Here is a 23144-nt window from a genome sequence, read left to right as displayed (position 1 = left end):
AAAGCTTTTGCAGCTGAGAAGATTCACGGAATATTTTTTGTTTCTTTTTGAGCATATTTTCCTAAAGTTTATACTGAAATCTTTTTGAAGATTCAAAGGCATAACTACAGATTTCCGCACCCCCACTACTGACTTTAGATGATCATGACTTTCATAAAAATGGATATTTTTTAATAAAATTGTCTACGAATATGTGTTATATCATATAGATTCCAAATATACAAAATTTTGTGGGGAAAGTATTTTAGGAGGGGAATTTTGGAAAATTCACCAGAGTCCACTTCAATTTGTCTTAACTTTAAAGAAAATAGATATTTTTTAATGAAATTCTCTACAAATATACCTCAGATTATGTAGATTCCGGGGACATAGGAATTTTGGGGGCTGTTTCCCACTCGCGGGTGTTTCTGAACAAGTCATCCATATTGGTTTCATTTTCTCCGTTTGTGCATCCATAGATTTCTACTGAAGCAACAAACAGGCAATGAAGGCAAATGAAGTCCTCAAAAATAAGTTTTCCTCACCAATATTTTAATAAAGAATTGAAAACTAGATCTTAGATTAATGAATATTTACTATCAAAGTTGCATTTATTTTTTTTATGAGAAAAAAATTTATTTTGAAATTGAGGGGGAAATAGAAAGGAATATAAAATAACAAAACTTTAATTAAAACAAAGTGCTTCCTAGGATTCCAGAAGCATAGAAATTATGTTAACTTACTTTTATTCTATTTAAATATTACTTCTCAACCCCCTTGGGCAAACTGGTATGAAATTATTACTGATAACATTTCATGTTATTAGCAATAACTTAATATGAAGTTGAGCATTACTTTTTGAAGTCATTACGGATTCTACTCAATTGAATGACTCTTGTTCCACTAATTATTCCAGCTAGAGGAATCAAAGAATCCCTTACTTGAAAAACAGATGGTGGGGAGGGACAACAGCAGGAAAAGCATCTGGTCACATATACCAGCATAAAAAAAGTGGAAGTAAAATAAACAAACAAACAAGAAAATAACAATGAATTATTAAATACTTGCCAGTACCGCTGGAGCAAGATCGTTGCCAGCACCGCTGGACTGGCTCCTGTGCAGGTGGCACATAAAATACACCATTTCGAGCATTGCCGCCTGACTGGCCTTCGTGCTGGTGGCACGTAAAAGCACCCACTACACTCTCGGAGTGGTTGGTGTTAGGAAGGGCATCCACCTGTAAAAACTCTGCCAAATCAGATTGGAGCCTGGTGTAGCCACCTGGTCCACCAGTCCTCAGTCAAATCGTCCAACCCATGCTAGCATGGAAAGCGGACGTTAAACGATGATTGATGATATCTTTCACAAACTCTGTGAAAATAACTAACCTGCAGTAGGCATTAAAAAGAGTAATAAAATTGTTAATTTAGATAAAAATAAACACATCAAGTATAGAAAGGAATGTACAATATTTATTATGGCAACATATATATACATAAACACTTATTAAAAAGTCGTGGACTTTAAAAATAAACAAAAGTCTTTTGACTTCATGTTAAGCTATCACAAGGACTACATGTCTGAAACAGTGTTTCAGACATGCATTAAAAGCTAAAAGTATATATTAGCTTGCATTTATTGGACTGTAAGTTCTAACCGCTTTATCACCTTAATTCAGAACTATCAGAGTAAAAACTTTCTGAAGTTTTACAATATATCTGAAAGAATGAAAATATTTTTGCATTAAATTCGAAAAAAATCATAAAAATAAAATTCTTTAAATTTTTTTTTTTTTTGTAATTGTTTTATGTACAACATTTATTTTCTTTCGAATGAGTCTGGTTTTTAGTATCTGATAAATTAACTGTACTCTTTGAGTGAGTAGGCTTCATGGTTAAGTCTGATGTATAAGGAAGACAGTATTGTAAAATGTATTCAAAAACTTCATCTACATTATATCCTGTGCGACTTGAAGTCTCAAAATAAGGAGGCTTTTGTAATTTTTCCATTGGTTGGTTTGCATTCATTTCAAGTGCCAGTTTCTCAGCAGCTTCTACTGACACTTGCCTTGAGCCTGGGGATGTAATATCATATTTGGTTCCAACTACTATTTTTAAGCAACTATCCTGTGCTGATGAAAGAAGTGGTAGAAAGCGCATCCTTTGAAAAGAAAAAAAACATATATATATATATATATTTCTTTTTTTTTCAAAAGTGAAACAAGTTAAAGATAATATTTCATTAAATATTATCATAATTGATGCATTGAGCATTAAAAAGCTAACTAGAAATAAATATGCAATGAGGTAAAACACAATATTAGTTAATAACTAAAACTTTAATTATTTTAGCAAATACAGAAGACTTCATACATGCTTTGGTCTTATTATGTCTTCATCAAAAACACAGATTTTACTATATATGCCACAGTAGTTGAATATTGTACAGTGGTTGGCAGAGAAGATTAGAATAACTTAAATATATAATTCAGAGATGTTATTTGTATGAAAAACAATAGTCAATTTATAATGCTCAAAACAGATATATGTATGCATAAATATGCATGCCTATCAGCTGTATATGCAACTGAATACCCATCTGCACAGCCTTTTACATGTATGCATGTTTACATTGTAGATACCCATGACTGCACATCTGTGTCGGTGTAGCTTCATTTACATTAAAAAAAAATTTCAGCTTATTCAATAATTTTATGCCTCCTTAAAGTTAAAAGCAATTTTATTAAAATATCATAGAGAAAATTTCACACCTACAAAATATCTGAAAGTGTTAGATTAGGAAAGAACTTACCCAAGAGATTCAAAAGACTTCAGACAGTTCAAATTAAAGGCGAATATCGCAGCCCCTGCATTACGACAATAAAATGACGAAAGTCCAGTAAACCTCTCCTCACCAGCAGTATCCTACAGCAAAACAAATCTTCAGTAATCAGCAACACATTTAAAATAGTAATGTCTTATTTAAAAAATTAAACCAACATAAATAAAATATAAACATTTATTTGTAAGAAAAACTGCAGTTTGTTGGCTATACACAAAAGCTTTCAAACATTTATATTCAGAGCACATCACAGAATATGGCGTTTGTAATTGCATGGGACTTAGTTACACTGAAGTAATTTATCTGCTTGATGCAAGAAAAAAAAGTCATCTCCCTTGAAAAAATTGCCAATAAACTATCAGTCTACTTGTTAGTATGCAATAATTCTAAATAGCCCCTACCGAGTTTCTTATCTCTTTTCTTACAAGTATTGCTAATGACACAAGTAGGAGCAGAAAATTACAATACAAAACCCTCTTTCCTTCACTTATCAGCAAAGAGGCTGACAGCAAGCATTCACCTTTGGTTATTCTATAAGGTTGTTATGCTTTGCTTCGTGAACAGTTACAAATACTAGAACTGCTAGAATTTCCTGAAGTCAAAGCTTGTAAAAGAAATGTAAACTTTACATAAAGACAATTGATAACATATTGTGAAAGCAGCTTTTCTAAAATGAAAAGCACAAGTATATCCCTCAGTATTTTTCATTTTATGCATTGTAATATAAAGAGCTTTAACATTCCACAAGATAAAGGCTAGAAATTTTGAAAATAAAATGAAGTCAGCATTTTTAGTGTAGTAAACTTCAAAGAAAACAGTAACTACATTAGATGAAGATTTTCAACTTGTTATATCACATATGTGGGACTATACTGTGTTTACAATAAAAGAAGGCCAATAGGAATATCTTGGAGTTGACAAGATAATAATAGATCAATAATTGATCTAATAATTAATAAAACTGCGTGGAGACAGCTACACTATGTACAAAAATCACCATCTTCAATGACTAGAATTTGCATTTAAAACTGAACTTAGGCGAAGTTATTTGACCCAAATAAGAAGGAAGTAGCAATATTGTTTCAACACTTAGTAACAATGTATAAACCGTTGCAACAACATATGCAGTTAATAAATCTCAAGATGTTTAGTACTGAATGGAAAGCTACCAGGAAACATTGAATTCAAACTACATCTATTTTAATTAGTTGCAGCTCAAAGAAATGATTTTCAGTTTAAAATTTTAAGAGTTCAGGGTTACAATGTTAAAATTTACTAAAATGTACTATGTTGATATATTGCAGTACTGAAATATTCTAGTCTGTCGGTTACGATGACGAGGGTTCTAGTTGATCCATTCAACGGGACAGCCTGCTCGTTAAATTAACGTGCAAATGGCTGAGTGCTCCACAGACACGTGTACCCTTAACATAGTTTTCGGGGAGATTCAGCATGACAGAGAGTGTGACAAGGCTGGCCCTTTGAAACACAAGTACAACAGAAACAGGAAGAAAGAGTGAGAGAAAGTTGTGGTGAAAGAGTACAGCAGGGTTCGCCACCACCCCCTGCTGGAACCTCGTGGAGCTTTAAGTGTTTTCACACAATAAACACTCACAACGCCTGGTCTGGGAATCGAAACCACGAGTCCGCTGCCTTAACCACTGGGTCATTGCACCTCCAATCATAAGATATAAACAATAGGAACAACCTTTTATGATACAAATAATGAAAACAAGTATTCTTACCCAAACAGCAACATTGTAGGGACCCCAGTGTTTCATGAAAAAGGAGGCTCCAATAGTCTATATAAAGATAAAATAAATAAATTTTTAAAGAAATAAAGATTTAATAAAATGGCAGTAAAAAAAATACACAGAAAATATTATCTATGGAAGTTACCAACGTTGAGAAGGATAGGAACAAATTTAAACTTACACAGACTTCTGCATATGCAGTAACTCAGTATTAAACATTGCAAGCAAGTATTCATGTTATTTATTTATCTTTGGACTATTGTAGCTATACAGATCTTCGGAATAGCTGTCATATTTAATACAAACTGCTATTTTTTAAGGAAGCATGCTCTCATTAACCACAAAGATATATAACGTTCTGGTGTACACTACAAAGGCAATGATCAACCATTACCTCTTTATACAGACTGTTAAAGATTTCTTACATTAAACTCATAACATAGGTGGCCACAGACACCTACCTGAAACTGGTTTAAAGTGTAGATATTCAAATTAAAATCTTATATTATGATTTTCTAATTATGTTCCAAACACAAGCCTAATAATGACTTAATCCCACCCAAATTCTTCTTCAAAAAACTATTACAATATGAACAATTATAACAGATAACCTCCAACATCATGGCAATGTATATTTACATATATATAAGTGTGTTTGTGTGTGTATATCAAACCCCTTACATGTTTCTCTGTGTGTGTGTGTGTACATGCGCGCATGTCAGTATGTGTGCGCACACGTGTCGGTATGTGTGTACGCACGTGTGTCGGTATGTGTGTGTTTGTATATCAAACCCCTTACATTTTTCCAATATCTGATGAGATGGATTTGTCTTACACACCCACAAAACTTAAAGTCATATGGAACTGAGTCAAGCAGTTATTAAAAAATATATGTAACCCTGCCAAATGTGTTAAGTATTACTTTTGTTTGTTCACTTGTATTAGTGGTCAAAATTCCATTGAGCGCCAGTTACAAAGGCCAGATAAACAATTGATAATGGGGAGAGAACCACTGCAGTACTCTGATATTTACCCAAATACCACCAAGGAAACATTATGTAACACACCCATCAAGAAAAAAGAAAGCATTATCAAGTGTATGCTCTGGAAAATCTTTTCTTTGAAGAATTTTTCCACCACCACATCTGAATACAAACTCTGCTTTAAATCCTGGGAGTGCTCTGCCCAGATAAAGGACCTTTGTTCTTTATCTGGAGAGGTCACTCCCAAGATTATTGAAGCTGGTTTAATGAACGTCATAAAAAGAAGATATTGGCATCATTCTAACCCTTTCCTAACTTCTTTAAACAATTACATGACATATTAAACAATCATGTAATGTACACATTCTTGCTGACAAAACAAAGGAAAGACATGAACCAAAAACTTCCATGTGCAGACTTCTTACAAACACAATCACCAAAATATAGAAGAAAATTAGCATCACTACATACAAACACAGAAGCAAAAGAGTTAGTCATTCTTCTAAATACAAAGGATTGTATGAACCACTTTGCCACACCCCTACCCCATATCATAAGCCAAAGATCAATGTCAGAGATCCATTTCTCAATGTGGTGCATGCATGTGTGTACACATATGTGTACCCCAGGTTTTAGAATACTCACGCTGCATCCTTACAGATCACAGGAGACAACTAAAAGTGTTGGCATTAGTAAGGACATCTAGCTGTTAAACACTGCCTGGAAATATGCCTTTCAACCCCTTCAAGTTTGGGAAAAGACAAAATGATGAAATTCATCATCATTTAATGTCCATATCCCAAACTGGCATGGGTTGGATGGTTTAACAAGATCCGATGGGTCCAAAAACAGCATTGAGCTGTGTCTGCTCAGGCAGAGTTTCTGTGGCTTGACACCAACCACAATATTCTATACATATATATATATATATATATATATACTTCTGTTCATCCTCTAATTCCTTATGTACTTTGTACTTCTATATGTAAACCATGTTGGCAAAATAACATAGTCTGCCATGGACACCTGTGCTTTGGTTCTTTCTTTCTTTTTCTTTTCTTTTGTCACTTTTGCTATGAATTAAATTAATGAATTCAACGGGATACACCGTCTGCAAGTAGTTGGGTTCAGCATATTATCCTCCATTTTCTAATTGTTACACAAATTTTGGGTAAAACCTCCACTTTTACCCGCTCCCATTGATTGCACCTAGTATAACACTAGTGTAGCAATAATTGGGTACCCTCCCAGCAGTATACTGGATAGATACTATCCCTTAGTGGGTTGTACCCCCAACCCCTAACTCTCTCACGTTATATATATATATTTGTTTTGCAATATTCTTGATGTGAAATTGTATGTTGAAACAGATATTGTTATATAGTTGGGAATAGTCATATTTTTGAAGATGAAACATGGGATAAAGAGATGCTGAAGATGTCACAGAATGTTTGATGAAAGAGCTTAGACAAAAGACACTAAAACAATAATAACAATGGTGATGATGATAAAGACCAAATATATAGTGCAGGTGTTTAATTGACAAATATATGACCATCCCCAAATATAACAGTGTGTGTGTGTGTGTGTGTACACAAACTCACACACATACACACATCTGTTAACTATTTCCTATTTTAACACAATTTCTTTCAACAAGAAATCAAGCCTGAGGAGATAGTATGAAATAGGAAATCATTACAAAAGATAAACTCTACTCCAAAATATATTTATGTATGTGCGTGTATATACACAGAGACACATATTTACATACACAAACATAGTCATACACACACAAACACATATATACACACACACATGCATGCATTTAAAACTGTGTGTAGTTAAAAGATATTTTTCCATGAGTACCAAATAAATGTACATTTCTGTCACACTCAGAAATACACAATTCCAGATCATCTATTTAAAATCTCATCAGCATTGTCATTCTAAGTTTATTTCCCATGCTAGCATCGTTTAAAGAAGTTGTTGAGGCTCCCTTTGTTGGATCAAGGGAGCATATTTTGTCTTGGTTCATACAGCTTTCCAATGACTGTGTACTACTATATGCATAGAAATGAATTCCTAAAACTTTATTACATACATTGACCCTAACTCTGATAATATTTACTGCATTCACTGAGCCTGACTTTGATAATACTACATATATATATATATATATTAATCCTGACTCTTTGATAATATATACTATATACATTAATCTTGACTTCTTGATATTTACTACATTCATTGATCCTGCTAATATTCACTACATTCATTGATTTTGATTGATTCTTTAATAATACTAACTGCATATACATTGATCCTGAATCCCTGATACTACATATACACTATCCTGACTTTCTGATTATACTTACTACATATATTGATCCTGACTGATAATAACCGTCTTGGCTATGTTTACACCTTGTTCTAAGTTTAAATTACTCAAACAATGCTCAAATAATATGTTCATTTTTGTTTGTACTTTGTGTGTGTGTGTGTGTGCATGCACATGTGTGTGTAGCATAGAAGTCATCAGTCCTATACATGTTACTTCACTACAACCACAGTTCAAGTAGATATGGTTCTCCTTTATTTTTTTTTTTTTAAGTAACAAATTTTAAAAAGTGATGACATATCAAATAGAATAAGTCACATTGCAGTACACTGAAAAACAAGGAAAATAGAAAGATAAACAGTTGAACGATATGGAGAAATAGAAAGAATAGAATCTAATGGTCTAAATTTTAGCAACACAGAGCAGAGACAATGCATAAGATTGTTACTAATCTTCAGAATGGTTGTAAAGAAAGATGCAGAAATACAAGAGCAGGTAAATTTACAAAATCAATCAAGATACTATGGAAACAAGTGTGACCAGGAGACAATAATAATATAACAACTATACATGATAGCAATTCAGCACTAAATATAACAATCATAGCCATTTTGTGAAAACTTGAGATACATCTCCATTTGATGGTGATTAAAATAAAGAGCAAGTAATGCATTTAAAGATTATCTTTATTCTTACATTGAAAATGAAAAAAGGAATAGGGGTTTGTTAATTGTTGCTGTTTTCGTGTTTTGATGTCAACATTCAGTAAACATAAATAGAAGCAACCCATACAAAAAAAAACACAATAATCAGAGAAAATTAATGATTGAATATTAACTATAATGCTCATATAATCCTTCAAATAGGACAGCACCTAATAAAAAGTAAAAAAAAAAAAGTGAGAGAGAGAGATTAGCAAGAAGCAGCATTTAGGATGAAAGTCCTATTTGCAATGAGGAAGCAGTATTAAAATTGAGTATATTAGATCACATATAACGTGAGATAATGAGATGGTGTTTTCAAAAAGATATATAAAATCATATTTGTGCATAGCCTACATATACACATATATACACAGACTTTATGTGTTCTGTTGTGGCACAGGTAAGTGAAAAACTAATCTTAAGTGGATCTGACTTGATCTTTGAAATCAGTTTGCAACTGATAGAATTGAAGCATTTTCTAGCCATAAAAAAGAAGCCTAGTCCTAGTGATATAATTTAGGCAAAGTTATATATTTGAGGTTATGATTAAAGATAATCAGAGATTGTAATGACCTTGTAGCTGTTCAAATTTGAGAGCTTTAGTTGTGCATACAGAGAGAGTAGTGCAAAACAGATTCTCTTCATGTTTAGCAATTGTATTTAAGCCATCTTTAAAGTCACTGTTCATGAATGCAGTATAAATTTAGTTTGATATCTAGGTTGGATGTCATGACACTTGTGTGCAAAACAATGAAGAATGAGGGGTGGTGTTATCTTCAGAGCTGACTGCAGTTAGAAGTAACAGCACAAAGGTCATAATGTCTGAAAAAAAAGAATGTTAAAGTCTTAGACAAACCAAAGCATACCAGAGTTTACAGAAATGTAAAACTAGAGAATCTTGTAAATGTACACTGAAATGGAATAGCCAGTAAGGTGAGAGACAGGTAAATTGGCAAGGTAGTTTTTGTGTCAGACATAACAAAAGACTTTGTTAGCATTGTGGACAACAAAATTACTTGCACTAAAACTTTCAAGATTGAGAGATCACTGACATTTGATGCAGAAAAGAAAATCTCCAGTAGATATAAATACAGGGTATTGCTAAAAAGCAGATAAAAACCAAGGTGTAGAAGCAAGTGGTTGTTTATGACAGTTTGTACAATCATCGGAATATTAGAAGAGAAGGCTATAAACCAACAGTGACAAGTGAGACTGCCTTTCTTTGGACAATTTGTCATAAATTTTCATGCATTTGAGACAAGTCCATGCAGAATGAAAGTGAAAAATTAAGTGAGGACAGGCACTTTCTCAAGAGCACTTATAATAAAAAGAACACTGACAAGACCTATTACCTTTGTGGATTGGAGTGGCCTGAGAAGCTTTTGCATTTGGAAGCTATGCATACATTGTGAAGTGGAGAAGGAAAGTTTGAGAGGGATTTTGTTGTGTACAGATCATAGCTGAAGAAAATAAAAAATGTTGCATAGCTTATTTGAAGATACTATATTAATTTGAGTTGAACAACTTATTGTAAATTCAAAACTAATCACCACAAATGTTTTGATAACTGTGCCACTTACAAGAGAACTCGAAATACATCTCCAAGATTCCTTCACCAGGAAGGTTGTTTTAACTTTGTTAATATGACATACAAAACATTTTAGTTTTGGTTGTTGCTGCATAACCTTGGTTGTTGTTGCATAGCCCTAAGATAGCTCGTGTTTTAGTTCCACAATGAAGTGCTTCAATAATTGTACTAAAGAAATATTGGTACTTGACACTAAACACTTTTCGTTCTTTATCATCCATCCATCAAAACTCTATAGCTCAAGGAGATCATAAATACATAGAAACATGTGTTTTAAAAGTATATAACCTGGTGGTATTTATCTCCTCTCCAGATATGGCTGGCCATTAGCATCTCTGTAAAAGGCTCTTCAGCCTTTTGAGAGGTATGTTTCTTTTTTAATTTTGCTACGTCCCCACACACCATCTTCACCCAGTAAACTGAACTGGGGGTGGTTAATTGCCAACCACCAGCCATGGGTTAGGTTGTAGTAGATAACATGACACGCAAGTAGCATGTAGCACATGACATATCAAACCCTTCTTATAATTTTAAAACTTCATGATTTGAATTGTACACATACACTCAATGCTGCTGCAGAAGTAAACTTGATTTCTTACTTAGACCTAACAATGTCTCCGATTCTGAGAAAAGGGAAAATGTCATTGCATACTATTTAAAATAAGTTCGAGCGAGTTCGTTGCCAGTACCACTGGACTGGCTCCTGTGCAGGTGGCACGTAAAAAACACCTTTTTGAGCGTGATCGTTGCCAGTACCGTGTGACTGGCTCTCGTGCCAGTGGTACATAAAAGCACCCACTACACTCTCGGAGTGGTTGGCGTTAGGAAGGGTATCCAACAGTAGAAACTCTGCCAAATCAGATTGGAGCCTGGTGTAGCCATCTGGTTCGCCAGTCCTCAATCAAATTGTCCAACCCATGCTAGCATGGAAAACGGACGTTAAACGACGATGATGATGATGAAATCTTATTAGTTAATTTTTGCTGTTCCAATTCCATTCATATCTTAACTACTACTTTATTTTAACGAATCAGGAAGGATGAAAGGTAACGTTAACTTTGAAAGGATTTCATAGAGATTAAATAATAAATATTTACAAACTATTCACTTAAAACTGGTTCATCAAAAAGCTCTTTAATTTGCTCAACAGAGTAATAGAATGTAATATTAATTCACATATTCATCCCAATTCTGATGGCCTTAAAATTTCTGCTAATGACTCATCCTTTTTTTTTTTTTGTTCTTTTTTATCTTTAAGAAAGAAAAATACTATTCAACAGACAAGATTAGAGTTTGAGAAGCTAGTTCCAACAGAGTATTGCTACATCATGCACTGTACAACTCAGTTTCCAACCTTATGAACTGCCTCGGAAATCTGCTTGACTGTTCCAGCTTTTACCCTTACCAAATGTTTAAAATAGTTTTTATCTTTGGATCTATTGTTAGCTTATGACCATTTATCTAAGTTAGCATTGATTGTTTCTTCCTTCATCAGTAAAATAATGGTTTGTGTTATTACTTAACCCTACCCTGATCTATAACCAAAGGCATTCCAGCAGTGACCATTTTTTTTTTGCCATTCTTTTTTATATATTTACATCTAGAACTAAACTGTTTAATGTATCTTTTTCTTTTTTAAGACAGTAGGGTGTGATTAGTGAGAGAGGGTTGGTTTTTTTTTGTTTTTTTTTTGCTCTTTTTTTTTAGCATTCTGAGTAACTCTCATGTTTAATGTAATTTTAATGATATATAAACATGTGACAGTGCTGCCAATGTTATTATGCAATTTGACCTTAACAACACAGAATTCCTGAAATTCATAGCTGACTTAATAGCTGCTACAACCAATAAATATGGAGTTATTATTTAACTTAACCATTTTACGGCCACAGCATTTTATACCGTTAAAAAAATAATATACTACTGAACATTTTCCATATAGATATCGGTGACTGTTTTTTTTTTTAGATTTGATATAGCTTTAGGTTTTCTTCAACAGGTCAATCGTAATGACCTATTATCAAAGATGTTTTGATATCATGAGACCTCATGATCCTTTTCACAGTGGCATGCTGGATGACAAATTATCAAAATGTGTCTCTTGGATTAAATTTACTAAATAAATACAAAGCAGAGTAATTTCTGACAAGTCTTTCCAAGACCCTTCTTTCAGAATCACAGAACCTTTACTCCTTAAAAATCTAATTATCCTTTTTACCCTGCTGTTGCTGTCACTTCTTTTTGAAACAAACCTCTAGCATCAACAGGTAATTGTTTCTGTCTCATTGTGAAATTATTTCAAAGAATGTTACATTCAATCCTATTTTTTAAAAAAAGGACCCATTGCTCTTCAATGAAGGGCTCTGCCTAAAACATTAGTCTTTTCATTCCCCACGGCAACCAATTTATTTCACTTTTGAACCACTTGTTCTGACAGATTAGCCTACCTAGCTACAAGTAGATACCATATGAAACTACAGCTTATTGCTGCTAGCAGTAGGAGAACTATATAGCCAAAAGTGTAATGCTAAGTCCATTCATGGTCCTGAAATAAGGATCCAATGTGATGCAACTATGAGAAGAAATTCTGAGGTAAATACGATCAGCAAAATTTGAATCTCTCAGTAAAACTTTTAAAGATATAAGTGGCTAAAATGAAGAAAAAAGATTCACTGAACAATGATAAAAATTATTGTAAGTAACTGAATGCTAAAACCCAGATTATAAAGATAACCTTCATTTATGTTATCATCATTGTTATAATGTTTACTTTTCCATTCTTGCATGGGGCAGAATTTTCTCTACAACCAAATTCCCTTCCTGGCACAAACTCCCACCCATTTCCAGGCAAGGTAATAATTTTCCAGTCCATTAAACAGCCAAGGTATGTTAATGCAAAAAAAAAACAAAAAAAAACTGGAAACAAACACCACATGAAAGAACCTTTTGTTTACAAAGATTGTGCGACATTCCAAAACAAGTCAACAAACCCAGACATGTTTTCATAGTGGATCACAAGAAAACAATACATTCAACATTGTCAGCAAAGCCACTGTTTACAAACACACATTAAGATAAGGGGAATATGAACTCACCCACACAAATGCACAGCCATTTCATTTAGTTTCCATCTCCCAAATCCACTCACAAGGCTTTAATCAGCTCAAGGCAATAGTAGGTGGCACATGCCTAATGTACCTGGCTGTGGGACTGAACCCAAAAGTACATGGTTGGAAAGAGAACTTCTTAACCACACACCTAAACCTGTACATACTTTCTTGTAATACTAAGAAATTCCTGAGGCATAGCAATGTCACACTGTCAATATTTCAAAAAAAATTTTACTTGCAAATTCTTCTCTACAAATAATGTTAAGCAATATACATTTAGGAAAAAAAATTATGGTGATTATACATGTGTGAGGGTAGATGTAATTATTTATACATATATCTGTCTAGGAGCATGCCTGTTTCTGAGTGTTCTAACAAAGAAAAAGTACTCAATACACAGAGTTCATTCATATGAAAATGATGGCTCACTCTCTATTTCATGCTTGTTCATGCAACAAGAAATGAATCTGAAACTTGAACAAATATCAAAATGAAAGAAACTCAAGAGTAGTGACAGAGTTAAATGTCAGATTTGATCAATATATATAAATATAAATACATGCATACATAAACACTAGTTATATATAAAGTAAATAAAGTTATATACAGCTGTTCACACAGCCTTTTGATCAACTGTACACATCAGCAGATTCATCAGAAAACTTTATAAATCTGCTGACGCGTTCTATACCACAAATGTGTGCATGTATTTTTATGCCAGAATTACATGAACATTGCTTACCGAATCAGTGGTGACAAATTTTCCATCAATATATCGACATATTAAGGAGGTTTTACCAACATCTTTATCTCCAAGAATCACCACTTTCAAATCTCTGAAAAAATATGAAATTTAGGAAAGTTATTTTATTTTGATATTTCTTAAATATAAACACTTCAAAACAAAATAGTTTTTCTATTAAGAAAAAAATTATTTGTCAGTTGAAAATATTTGAATATATCTGAAATGTCAAATAAAGACTGTTAACAGTTCATGAAGTCTCATATGATACAGGATAGGATTGGCAATAACAAAGAGCACATTTATAAGCTTCATTAGGATGACGATGACAGTAGGTCAATCATGCCTATGTCATATAAACTCATTTAAACAGGAAGCCACCAATAAAACAACTGCAAAATGTGTCAGTTTTTTAAGGACACCTAATTCAAAAGCTTTAACTTTCTTCTGGCTTATTTTTTTTACCTTACTTTGCAGATAAATAATGTCAGACATCAGGCTGACTCAGCAAATGAAAAGATGCACAGTAATCATTGCCTTAAAAATATAGCATGATGACACAGATGGCTCGCTGATCCTTCGTTGTCAAAGTTCGAAAGGAACTGGGAGCTGCTGACAGAGATCCAGTATCAGCAGCTAAATGGAAAACACATGCACAAGGTCCTAATACCATCAGGACACATAACTTTTTTGCAAAAAGTTGAAGGTGCAAGTATGGCTGTGTAGTAAGAAGTTTGCTTCTCAAGATTATTTGTACCAATTTGTTTTCAAATACACCTTTTTCTTTATTGAGCTATGCATCTTTTTCTAAATTCAAACAAACGACTTCAAACAACTGATGCATCCTGTGTTGATTCAGTACAAATTTTTGCTATAATAGAAGAGTATATCTTTGAGAAAGAAATTACAATTTCCTTCTTAAGCTTACTCCAAACTTACAATGTAATGCATTGAATGGTTAAGATATAAGAATTATGAAACGAATACTGAATTTAGTGCATAACAATGCTTTAAAAATCCAATATACCAAAGTACAGTTAATGTTGAAAATATGTTTTTATGTAGATTGAAATAAATTATATTCAAGTTTTCACCAAGACAGTATAAGTATTAGAGCTGAGTTTTGATTCATTAATAAAATATATTACTTTCCAGTTTTAACTAAAAAAAAAGTAATATAAATCTAAAACAACAATAAGTTAAAAAAAAAACTACAACAAAATATTCTAATATATAAATGGTTGCAGCTATTTCTTCAATAAGAAAGTGAACAACATGGATTTACCATTTCTCATATACAATGGTTGGTATATATACGAAGATGGACTGAAAAGTTCATATGCTGACTATGAAGGAGCGATGCTAGAGCTGTGAAATCTTGCATGCATTAACTTCAGATTTTCTTAATAACTGCATTGCTTCTTTGCAGGTAAACTGACATATAACTGTTCAAAGACTTCAAAAGTAACTAGTAGTGACTTCCCTTGAAAATGAACAAAATTTAGCATTATGCTGTTATCAAGTACATGCAGAAAATGGGTTGAGCCCCCAAGGACATTCATGCTGGTATGCTTACTACATTAGGGGATGACACACCAGCTTTATCAACAATGCAAAAGTGGGCAACTGAATTTAGGATTGGAAGGGAGAGTCTTGAAGATGACCCAGTGTCTGGACATCCTGCAACTATGATGACATGTTGAAAAATAAATCTCATTTGGTTACATTCCATGAGAGTATCTTTGTCAGCCTATGAACTTTTTAGCATAAAAATGAATTGTTGAAAAAAATGAAAATTCAATTCCCTTAAGATCAGTTATAGTGTATCTTTAACATCACACCAAATTCAGATTGTTTGCTATTCTTGGTTAGTCATCATTACTTCAGTTTAACAATAAGTATCTAAACCCCACTAATTTTAAGGGTGAATCAATGCTTAGCTCTGTTTTCTTGACATTATGCTTCTATCACAGCCAGCTAACATTCCCAATGACATTTAAGTGGAATGGAACATAATGCAAACTTGTACTGTAAAAATCTACAACACTCACAGTGGAACTGTTCCAATACCTATCAACTTCGCTATTTTGCTACTACATCAGTTTAGGTAAATGAAATATATCTACTAACATTACTTAAAAAAAATAATAAGTAGAAATGAATTTCCTACTTAATGAATCAACCACTTCACACTACAAACATTCTACCAACGTGAAAGGCAGATTGTATGATGCTACTGACTGCCAAGGACATGTGTAGGCTTGAAAGAAATGAAGCTAGTATACTTCACTGGATGTGCAATGTATAACAGTGTATCTTCAGAGAAAAGTTGGGCATAAGAGGCATCAGATGTGGAGTGCAAGAGAGACAACTGCGTTGGTATGGTTATGTCATGTGTATGGATGCGGACAGCTGTGTGAAGAAGTGTTGATCTCTAACAGTGGAGAGAAGCTGTGACAGAGAGAGACCCAGGAAGAAATGGGACGAGGTGGTGAAGCATGATCTTTGAACATTGGGCTTCATGGAGACAATGACTAGTGACAGAGACTTTGGTGATATGCCATGCTTGAGAATACCCATCAAGCTAAGTGAAGTCAAAGCTGTGGCTGTTGTTGATGCCATGTAACTGGCACCTGTACTGGTGGCACATAAAAAGCACCTTTTGAGTGTTGGACCTCACAAAGGCAATCTGGCCAATGCCAGTGTCACATAACTAGCATCCAAGCCGTTGGCACATATAAAGCGCCTTTCAAGCGTTGGAACTCATGGAGGCAATGACAAATGACCAAGAACTTTGGCAATATGCTGTGCTTGAGAAGAAGACCCATCAAACCAAGTGAAATCATAGTTGTGGCAGATACTGGTGTCATGCAACTGGCATCCATTGCCAGTTGCACATAAAAGCACCCATCACACTCTCAGTGGTCGGTGTTGGGAAGGGCATCCAGCCATAGAAACCATGCAAAATCAGACTGGAGTTTGGTGCAGCCCCTCAGCTTACCAGCCCTGGTCAAACCATCCAACTCATGCCAGCATGGACAATGGACATTAAATGATGATGACAATGATGTTTGAAAAGCATTTTTATCACTTGATGCATCTTCCTTGGAGTGGTTGAGAGATTTAATTGTCTTAAACTATGAGTCAACAAAAATTTACTGTTTCAGAAGAAGATGAACTAACAGAAATTACAAATGACAAAAGACTCATTCACATAGCCTCCTGATTGTTTTCCAGGGAGGAATGTCCCATCATCATAAAGAAAACACTTAAAGCACTCCTTCCTTTTTCAGTTTTAGATCTTTGTAAAACTATTTTCCCTATATTGAATATTATTAAGAACAAGTACAGGTCACAATTTCAAACACTGGGGGAGGAACTAAGAATAAGCTTGTCAATCATACAACCTCAGAAATGATGTATCATAAGACATTAACAGTTATCATATATTCAGTCTAGAAATGCCCTGTACCTACACCAATATTACAATAAAATCTTTTCACTTTCACTGCTTCATCCTTAGTTTATGTGTACAATTAGAAGTAAAATCGAACTTTATACTAGAGAACTGCAATTTTTAATGCAGTACACTGCTGTGCATTCCTTTGCAGAAAAGTTTAGTATGTGCACCCATCTATTTTAAAAACAATTTAACACTCTTTTTATATAATCAAACTTGAAATGCTCATAATGTGCTGTATACTTTTAGCACCTTATTCAGTGCACCGGTTGAAAAGTACTAGTCTGGAAAAAGGGTTTGTGCTGATGTCCTGTGTGGGCTCTTTAATATTGATATTGAAACAATGATTATGGTGTCTGGTATGCTAAATCAGGAACTTTTGAGACAGAGGTATTATTGTTTCAACCAGGTCAGCTTAAACTGACCAGAGTATGGTGAAAGGCATTCCACCCATGAACATCTCATTTTTTATTCACTCAGTGTATCTAAGATGTTATCCAGCTACTTCCTTTTGTTAAAGATAGGATGTGAACTGAAGGATATTTGGCTGCTATTTCTTAAAGCTCCTTTCTTAGTTAGTATGTAGTGTATGTTGTTACACAAACATTTGACCAACTTTGCCCTAAGCCCATCACTAAGTTGCTTACTAATTATAGTGACTGTCCTTATTTACTCTAGAAATAAGTTTGACAGCTTACAGTATTAATTAACATAGTGTGTTGTTTAAGAGAAAACTGTAAATGACTGGAGCTAGAACAGACAAAAAGTAAAAATAAAAATCACTTGAAAACAAGACCAGAAGTCCAATGGATTCACTCTTTGCTCTTAAGCTACAAGCCACCATTAGCAGCTCATTTGCTCTATCACACATCCTTAATGCTACAGATAGGAGCTATTGCATCCATAGCTGAATAAAATTAGGTACTGAAATACCATTTTTTGTCAGTTGATTATGTTTTACAGCCTGTGGTTTTTAGGAGATGCTGAATCTCTGTCAAAGAAGAATTTTTTTTTTTCTTTTGTTAGCATCTGCTTCAGGAGGGTGCTCAGCTGTTCTAGTGCTTCAACCTTGCAATCACCTGTGGTAAAGTGGTGGATGTTTTAGGGATGGCTCAAAAGATTTTCGTGGGAAACATCAGTCTCTTCTGGAGCAATGTGTAATTACTGGAGTGTACATACCTATTTTGATTATTTACTAATTTTCTTTCTTTGCCCCTCCTCCTTTCACCATTTTCTTACTGTTTACTTTGGTAAAATAATTACTTTTAATAATGTACACAAGTTATTACAAATAACTTCAGACAGGAGCTTATTCTGCCAGAATATTCATTGACTTATCAGTTTATTTAGGCACAGAATAACACTTATAACACGGAAAGGATATTTATGTTCTTCGATTGTAATATAATGTTCATGCTTTTTCAAAAACATTAGCAGTAGAAGTGAGCTGAAGCCATTTGCAACTAGGATAACTTATGGGAATATGACTTTTTGTGTGCGTCTTTCGTCTAACACGCAATTTAACTTCTCAGTTATGAGCCAAAGAGGTAACCTCCACATCAGTCATAGGCAAAACGCGACTCACAGGATTTCCCGAATGGCACAACTAACGAAAAATTACCCTTAATCTGTTTAGTAATGCGGCCCACTTCTCGAAAAAGGTTGTTCATCCATGTTCCTACGTGATCGCCCGACTTGCTAGAAATAGCAGCCAAATCTCCCTGATATTACAATCTACTGTTTAAAAAATAACATGTTAGACAACGTAGTCTGCTGTCTATACAAAAAGGCAGTATGATCATAGCTAGATTTGTCTTCGAATATAAGTCTACTGGACCAGGATTGATCCACAATTGAATAACAAAACCTCAGTAGGTGAGGTCGTATTGAATCGTAGTTAAAAGATACCCGTTTTAGTAACACGCTGCTTTCAACTAGTCTTTGGTGCCTTATTTGCTATGCTATTAAGCATGCGTGAATACCTTTTTATGTCTGTTGGCTGTATTCCTTAACTATATCAGTTCTGTATGTTGTTTCAAATATTATTATTAGTATTTTCAGTAGTATAAATTAAAGTGACCTGGGATGACTGTGAAATTAATAGCTTACCACAAACTTATAAAGTGGTTAAGGGATTGTGACATCAGCGGGACGTATAAATGAAACAGTTTCGATTGAAATTCGAAACCGATTGGCTGATTGCCACGAGAAGCTTACTTCCCTCATTCAATGCATTTGGCATTTTATCATTTACAACAAAACTTGAAAAACAAATTAGGGTAAATTTTCAGATTAATACCCGCGCGATTTTCACTAGGGTGTTAGGGTTAGGGTTTACTTTTAGGGTTACGGTTAGGGTTAGGTTAAAGAATTCCGTCCCTAACCCTAACACCCTAGTGAAAATCATGCGGGTGTTAATCCGAAAATTTACCCTAATTAGAAAATGTACAATTACATTTGAAGTATTTTAATCGATTTCGATATCAGTTTCATAAGCAACTTAAAGGTACTACTAAAGCAGCACGGTCCCGAACGCGCAGTCGTGCGTCCGCGCTAGCTAGTCGTGAGTGGTCGATCCTAACCCTAACCCTAACCCTAAACATGTATTCATTTACACACGCGGGTTAGGGTTAGGTTTAGGGATAGGGTTAGGGTTAGGGTTAGGGACAGGGTCAGGGCTAGGATCGACCACTCACGACTAGCTAGCGCGGACGCGCGACTGCGCGTTCGGGACAGTGCTGCTTTAATAGTACCCAACTTAAAAGCATATATATTGATTTTTTTTTTTAATCCTATTTTTTTAGATAAATTATCTAAGTTGCTTCCTGATTGTCGCATGTTAAATGTGATGGTAATTAACTCGAATAATAAACCAATTAACTTAACAACGGTAATTTTAACAAGTCATCGGTCGGAGAATGCATTGCAAACAATAAAAATATCTAATAATAACGAAGGCAAGTTAATTTAGCTAGATTAATTTCCATTCAAACATTCTATTTCTTTAATAAAACAGAAACAAAGGAAATGTTAAACTATCAAACTACAATCTGTGTAAAGAAACTGAATAGTCAGTTTCTATAGACATATAACAATTTAAAATAATTGGAACGTTGTGATGTCAATGCCTTTCCCTCATTTCATCGGAAACTATTTTACAGTAATTTGTTTTCTTAACAAAAACCTGAAATGTTTAGTGATGGAGCAACTATCAAAATTATGTACAAGTACACGCCTTTTTTTTTTTCTTTCGTTCCACATGATAGTTTCTATAACACGGGGCAGCTAAAAAGCTATACAAAATCCATTTATAAAAATAAACATTTGAAATGAATATACGAATATAAACACTAATGAAGATTGCAATACACATATATAATAAATATTCAGGTAAAGGCTACTTACGCTTTGCTTTTTTTAGAACTCATTAAGAGTTTGGTTTGGACATGCAGTTGCTATGCTGGACAATGGTCACAGTAAAAAGAGGCTTCAGCGCTGGCTGAAATTGAAGTAGTCGCCGAACAAGACTTAAACATGAAAACTGTTTGTGTACATTTAACAATTAAAAGTCATTCTGTCTCCTTGATATTTACACGAAGCTAAATAATCCTGATCAACTGAACACATATATCCATAACACTTCAGACATTACCCGGAAGCACTCCAGTCACGTGGCCGCTCTCAGTCATTACGTCACTGTGTTAACTTCGTCAAACTTCTGCTCTCTTGGCCCTATCTTTTTATCAAAAAATCATAATCGCTAAATATACTATGAAAATCAGTTACGAAATAATCATTTTGACGGCGAAGGTAAAGAATACGCACACCACCCATATGCGGCGCTTAGGATTAGGGTCTCGCCGAAAACGGGTGGTGTGCGTATTCTTTACCTCCGTCTATTTTTGACTTATTATTTCAAAATATTATCCTATTTATGATAACTGGAGACAGGATTTATAAGATAGAGAGCAGTGATGGGAAGGATGGGTGTTACTCAGAAAGATGTTCCCTTCTTTTCACCTCACAAAAGACTGGAGGCTTATAACGTCTTGCTCTACCTTCCCATTGCAACCTAATTCTTAGTAGCCTTTTGCATCATTTGTAGATAGAACAAAACAGGGCGCAACTACAGGGTTTTACCCCACAGACTTTACAGGGCATAACTACAGGGTTTTACCCCCCCCCCCCCCACCCCACCCCCCACCCCACCGACTTTGGGAGGTCATAACTTTCAGAAAAATGAATATTTTTAGGGCATAACTACAGGGTTTTACCCCCCAGACTTTGGGAGGTCATAACTTTCAGAAAAATGAATATTTTTTTAATGAAATTTTCTATGCATATAGTATTTACTATGTAGAATTCGAATATACAAAAATTTCCGGTGAAAGTGTTTTGGAATGGGGGTGGGGGACAATTTTCGGAAATTCCAACAGAGTCCACTTAAATTCTTCTTAACTTCCAGGAAAATTAATATTTTTTCGTGAAATTTTCTACAAATATACCTTGATGTATGTACATTTCGAGCATGTAGGAATTTTGAAGGAAACAACTGCAGGTTATTTTTGAGAAGCGTTCCCCCACTCGGTGGTGTTTCGGAACAAGTCCATATTTGTTTCATTTTTCTCTATTATGTGCGTATGTGCATCCGTAGATTTCTAGACAGTGAAGAGAAGCCGTCATAAGAAAACTTTCGTTCAAAATAACATGCACACGATTTTTTTTTCTCAATAGAAGTAAATTCCAAAGTAAACGTTTCTAGTAGAGAAGTAGAAGAGAACAGGAGCAAAAATAGGAATATACACGCACGGTTAAATATAGAAACTATCACAGTGTCGCTTCCCGAAGAATTTTAAAATGTTAGCTTTCCGAAACTTTTTTTTCAATCTTGCAAAAACACGAAGATTAACACAAATATATTTTACACACCTGTCGTATACGTAGGTTTTGTTTTTTTCACTTTAAAGGTGGATTAATCCCAACAAAATAACATAACCACCTTTAAAGTGAAAAAAAACAAAACCGACGTATACGACAGGTATGTAAAATATATTTGTGTACTTTTTCTGTTTATTCTTAATCTTCGTGTTTTTGCAAGATTGAAAAAAAAGTTTCGGAAAGCTAACATTTTAAAATTCTTCGGGAAGTGACACTGTGATAGTTTTTATATTTAACCGTGCGTGTATATTCCTATTTTTGCTCCTGTTCTCTTCTACTTCTCTACTAGAAACGTTTACTTTGGAATTTACTTCTATTGAGAAAAAAAAAATCGTGTGCATGTTATTTTTAACGAAAGTTTTCTTATGACGGCTTCTCTTCACTGTCTAGAAATCTACGGATGCACATACGCACATAATAGAGAAAAATGAAACAAATATGGACGACTTGCTCCGAAACACCACCGAGTGGGGAACGCTTCTCAAAAATAACTTGCAGTTGTTTCCTTCAAAATTCCTACATGCTCGAAATGTACATACATCAAGGTATATTTGTAGAAAATTTCACGAAAAAATATTAATTTTCCTGGAAGTTAAGAAGAATTTAAGTGGACTCTGTTGGAATTTCCGAAAATTGTCCCCCACCCCCATTCCAAAACACTTTCACCGGAAATTTTTGTATATTCGAATTCTACATAGTAAATA

The 23144-nt window shown here is 34.2% G+C and overlaps 1 protein-coding gene across 1 annotated transcript; it reads right to left on the bottom strand.

Moving 5' to 3' along the window:
• Positions 1-1429: 1429 nt before the first annotated feature.
• Positions 1430-21197, bottom strand: LOC106868052 (ras-related protein Rab-20). The gene is made up of 5 exons (XM_014913162.3): positions 20908-21197; positions 14043-14136; positions 4566-4622; positions 2791-2903; positions 1430-2139 (listed from the first exon to the last, which is right to left on the bottom strand). The coding sequence occupies exons 1-5, from the start codon at positions 20928-20930 to the stop codon at positions 1785-1787; spliced, it is 642 nt and encodes a 213-aa protein (XP_014768648.1). The 5' UTR covers positions 20931-21197; the 3' UTR covers positions 1430-1784.
• Between the last annotated feature and the right edge of the window lie 1947 nt (positions 21198-23144).

The sequence above is a fragment of the Octopus bimaculoides genome, chromosome 3 (genome assembly GCF_046866305.1).
Source record: "Octopus bimaculoides isolate indiv1 chromosome 3, ASM4686630v1, whole genome shotgun sequence".
Taxonomy (NCBI): domain Eukaryota; kingdom Metazoa; phylum Mollusca; class Cephalopoda; order Octopoda; family Octopodidae; genus Octopus; species Octopus bimaculoides.
Note: the sequence above shows the minus strand (reverse complement) of the source record. Positions and strands in the feature narration are given on the sequence as shown.

Bases quoted from the DNA above. Each gene is read 5' to 3' on its own strand.
- LOC106868052 (XM_014913162.3), bottom strand. From the start codon at position 20,930: ATGAGTTCTAAAAAAAGCAAAGC. The intron at 14,137-20,907 runs GTAAGTAGCCTT...ATATTTTTTCAG, and splicing joins AGTTCTAAAAAAAGCAAAGC to AGATTTGAAAGTGGTGATTC. The intron at 4,623-14,042 runs GTAAGCAATGTT...ATCTTTATATAG, and splicing joins AATTTGTCACCACTGATTCG to ACTATTGGAGCCTCCTTTTT.